General features: G+C 34.5%; 2 protein-coding genes across 2 annotated transcripts in view; both read right to left on the bottom strand.

Moving 5' to 3' along the window:
- LOC117181352 overlaps window positions 1–988 on the bottom strand; it is a 28,912-nt gene extending 27,924 nt beyond the window's left edge. Inside the window, exon 1 of the mRNA XM_033373929.1 lies at window positions 780–988. Within this exon, the coding sequence (XP_033229820.1) occupies window positions 780–883 (104 nt within the window). The 5' untranslated portion in view covers window positions 884–988. The remainder of the gene's footprint in view (window positions 1–779) is intronic.
- The window catches only part of LOC117181350, a 79,679-nt gene that overhangs the window by 53,127 nt on the left and 22,879 nt on the right, over window positions 1–3,673 (bottom strand). The gene's annotated exons all lie outside the window — the stretch shown is intronic.

A 3,673-nucleotide genomic window follows, 5' to 3' on the forward strand; every position in this document is an offset into this window, starting at 1 on the left:
TATAAATAAATAACCTCATTTCGAGGTTAGGTTTCATCTTAACATTCTTAATAAATTTACTTATTATAGTCTTCAACACGTAATTCAGGAATATTTTGAAGTGTACTATACCTACGCATTCGTCTTGTGCTCACTTTTAGCATTTTTCCACTTATTTTGTCGCTTTTCCAAATAATAATGGAAATATTTTTGACGCTTGACACTTTACGTTGAAACTTGGGCGATTTGAAGTCAACCCACTTTAGTCCCCGAAATTAATGGAGCGCCATCTACTGTCAAGTTTGGCTGTTAAGTCGGGTTCTAGACGGGGCCAAATTTAACAACCACAAAATTGTGTGCCCGATCTGGCCCAAATCGGAAATAAGGCAAACATTTGGCAATTTCTGCACGGGTTTTTTTCATGAATAAAACGGAATTACTTGCCTAAAATTTAACTATATTGTTAAGAAATTGTTTCTTTTTTGTTTGAAAATTTATATTTATTCGAATTCTACTTTTGCAGAAACGTCTTTTTCCCTGGTGGCAAATATATTATTGGGCTTCAGGGACATCTAAATAGTATTCTACTTTTTCAAAAATCAAAAGTTGTAATTTTTGGGTGGATTTGAACATATTTCGGGCGATAAGCCTGCGTCACATCTCAAAACTATAAAAATGGTAAGAAAAATGAGAAAGCATACCTTACTAACAAATAATTCCATTTTAAGAAAACCTAATCGAAATCATGAATAAAATAAATAAATAAATTTTTGAATATAGTGAAACGTAATACAACTTACCGTTGATTTTCACGCCAAATTGCAAGATTACTTCTTGCTCCCTTTAGCTTTCGACGAGGGGCAGATAAATTCAAACGACCCTTCTTTCCGCGTCGATGAGGCATTATGAGAAAGAAAAATTCACGTCATACACATCGAAATTCGAAATACCGTGACCGTTCTCCACGGACGAGAAGGAGCAAACTGGCTATTGAAATTATGATTTCAAATATTCAGCAGCACTGACCTGACGAAATATTTAATTTTACTCGGAAACTGCAACCTTACATTGTCCATTGCACTCTCTACAATGTGCAGACTGTGATGAGGCTCCAGGCCCGTAACCATGGGGGGGGCGGGCTAGGGGCAATGTCCCCCAATTTCACTGTTTGCCCCCCCCCGGACTAGAATGGTGAAAAAATGCATTTTAATCTTTGACTCAAATTGTATCGTCGTTTTTAAGCATTATGAAAAGTCAGAAATTCACTTTTATGCTTTGTGCTGTCCTGAAAATTTTGAAATGTATCGAGCCAGTCGACAAAATTTGGCAATCAAAAGAAAATGGTTTAGCTAACGCTCTTTCGATTATTAAAAGTGTACATGAATGCATTGCAGACTTCCGCTGCGACGATGCGTTCGAAACGACATATTCGGAAAGCCAAAAATTGTTTTCTATTTTTCATGAAAATTGTGAATCTACGAAACGAAAAATCAAACCTGATCGCAGTTTGAGTAAGTTTGTATTGACAGAAAGCTCTGGAATATATTCATTCATGTTCGTTTTATAATAGTTGCATCTTGATCAATTCTTTTTCCTCCAACGTTTTTTGAAAATTAGTTGCTCTTAATAATATTATACAGCGAGAAAAAACGTTGCCCCTCATAAGACTATGTTTGCCCCCTCTGACATATTAGTCTGGCTACGGGCCTGTGAGGCTCCCTGGATATATTGGAAATTATAAAAGCAGGTAACAGCCTATCTTCTTGAGGGTATATTTATTATTATTTATCTCCACATGCTACATCGAAGAACATCTGCACGATACTATTTTCTATCTCAATTTTAGCCAAGTCCAAATTTATTGACACTGTAGCAACCTATAAAATTTACAACTCACTGTAATCCCTTAGTTACAGAATCCCTTCCCGGAGAAATATGTTGTTTTACAAGGTTGTTTCAGACGACGTGTGTATTTCATCGATTGAATTAAACAATTCTCAAAGAAATTTATGAAAGGCAAATATTATTTTTTGAAAGTGTTGTAATTTCTAAAGCAATATTTCAGTATATTTCGAAACTACCTCCATGATATGCTTCGATTAGACGATAATTCATATAGAGCATTTTCAAAATTTCATACTTTATTTCAACTTCTTACGACTATTTTATATGAAAGCATTGTTCACAATTATAAATTATGTGTTATGCTGAGATTGGTAAATAAATAAGATAACCGAAATATTCTTCAAATTTTAGTAATTGATAATAGATATAAAAAATAGACGTGGTCAAAGTTATCCTAATTTTGAAGAATTATTACATTCAATTTTTCATTCAAAAATGACTCCTAAAAGTATATAGCATTCGAATCAGAATTTCAAGAAACACCCAAATCCGTTGAATGTCAGAGTAGTAATTTTAGCATATTTTTTGGTACCTTTAAAATTTCGTTCATTTCATTGGTGGCTAAAGAGAAAATTCAGAAAGGAATCCAAGAAGGTTTTCTTGAGAATGGTGCCAGATGTGAATTCCAGTTTGCGTAGGTATAGCGACCTTACGGGTCATTCAACTTTCCGGGGTGAGGTAAAGGGTATGCATTGGATTGAGTACAACAGCGTGGGCGTGCCTAACGCTCTCTCTAAAACTTGGCCGCTAGGGTCGGAAGTTACTTGCCTTAAATTTAACCCAAAACTCCTTTTCGTTTATGCATGTTTTTTAGTATTTATTTAAAAGCAGTAATTCTTTCATACATGTTAATCTTTTCAGAAATACTTTGTCTTCGTTTATGTGTTATACAATTTTCGAAATAATCATTACAAGCCGAGAAATTGGCGAGAAACCATATTTTTTATATAATAAATATTATTTCACTTTTGATAACACATAGACATAGTTCGCTATTTTCCTAATTTAGACATATCACATAAGTCATATTTTTTTACAATACTTTCGGAGAAATTACGCCTAAACGACATGTCTCAAAAAGCCCATGAACACAGCCCTCCTTCTTTGACATTACTCGGGACTTGCGAATTTGCAACTTCAACTTGAATAAATTTGGAATTCTTGTAATTTTTATAACTTCTGACTTATGAAAATTCAATATTTTCTAAAAATTAATAAATACGCGTTTGTTCGTTAACCACATACACAGGAGGTTAAATAAGAAAAATGGACAGATGTTTAGCAGCCTCCTGTCACCGAAAGTTGAAAATAGCTCATGTGTTGAAAACGGCCATGCGGCGGCGCTAGTAGTAACTTTGTTCTAATTGTTTTGACTGTTATGTGTCTTTTGTCATGTAGAGCCGTTAAAAACTCTGTAAAATGTATCAAGAAAACGGTTTATTTATATAATTATTGTTAAAATGAAACAGTGGATTTTTCTAATAGTGTTTTTCTTTTTTTTATCGAATCATTTCCATTAATTCCCGTGCAGACATTGCCAAATGTTTGCCTTATTTCCGATTTGGGCCAGATCGGGCACACAATTTTGTGGTTGTTAAATTTGGCCCCGTCTAGAGCCCGACTTAACAGCCAAACTTGCCAGCAGATGGCGCTCCATTAATTTCGGGGACTAAAGTGGGTTGACTCAAAATCGCCCAAGTTTCAACGTAAAGTGTCAAGCGTCAAAAATATTTCCATTATTTTTTGGAAAAGTGACAAAATAAGTGGGAAAAAATGCCAAAAGTGAGCA

Source organism: Belonocnema kinseyi, chromosome 10 (assembly GCF_010883055.1).
Source record: "Belonocnema kinseyi isolate 2016_QV_RU_SX_M_011 chromosome 10, B_treatae_v1, whole genome shotgun sequence".
Classification (NCBI taxonomy): Eukaryota; Metazoa; Arthropoda; class Insecta; order Hymenoptera; family Cynipidae; genus Belonocnema; species Belonocnema kinseyi.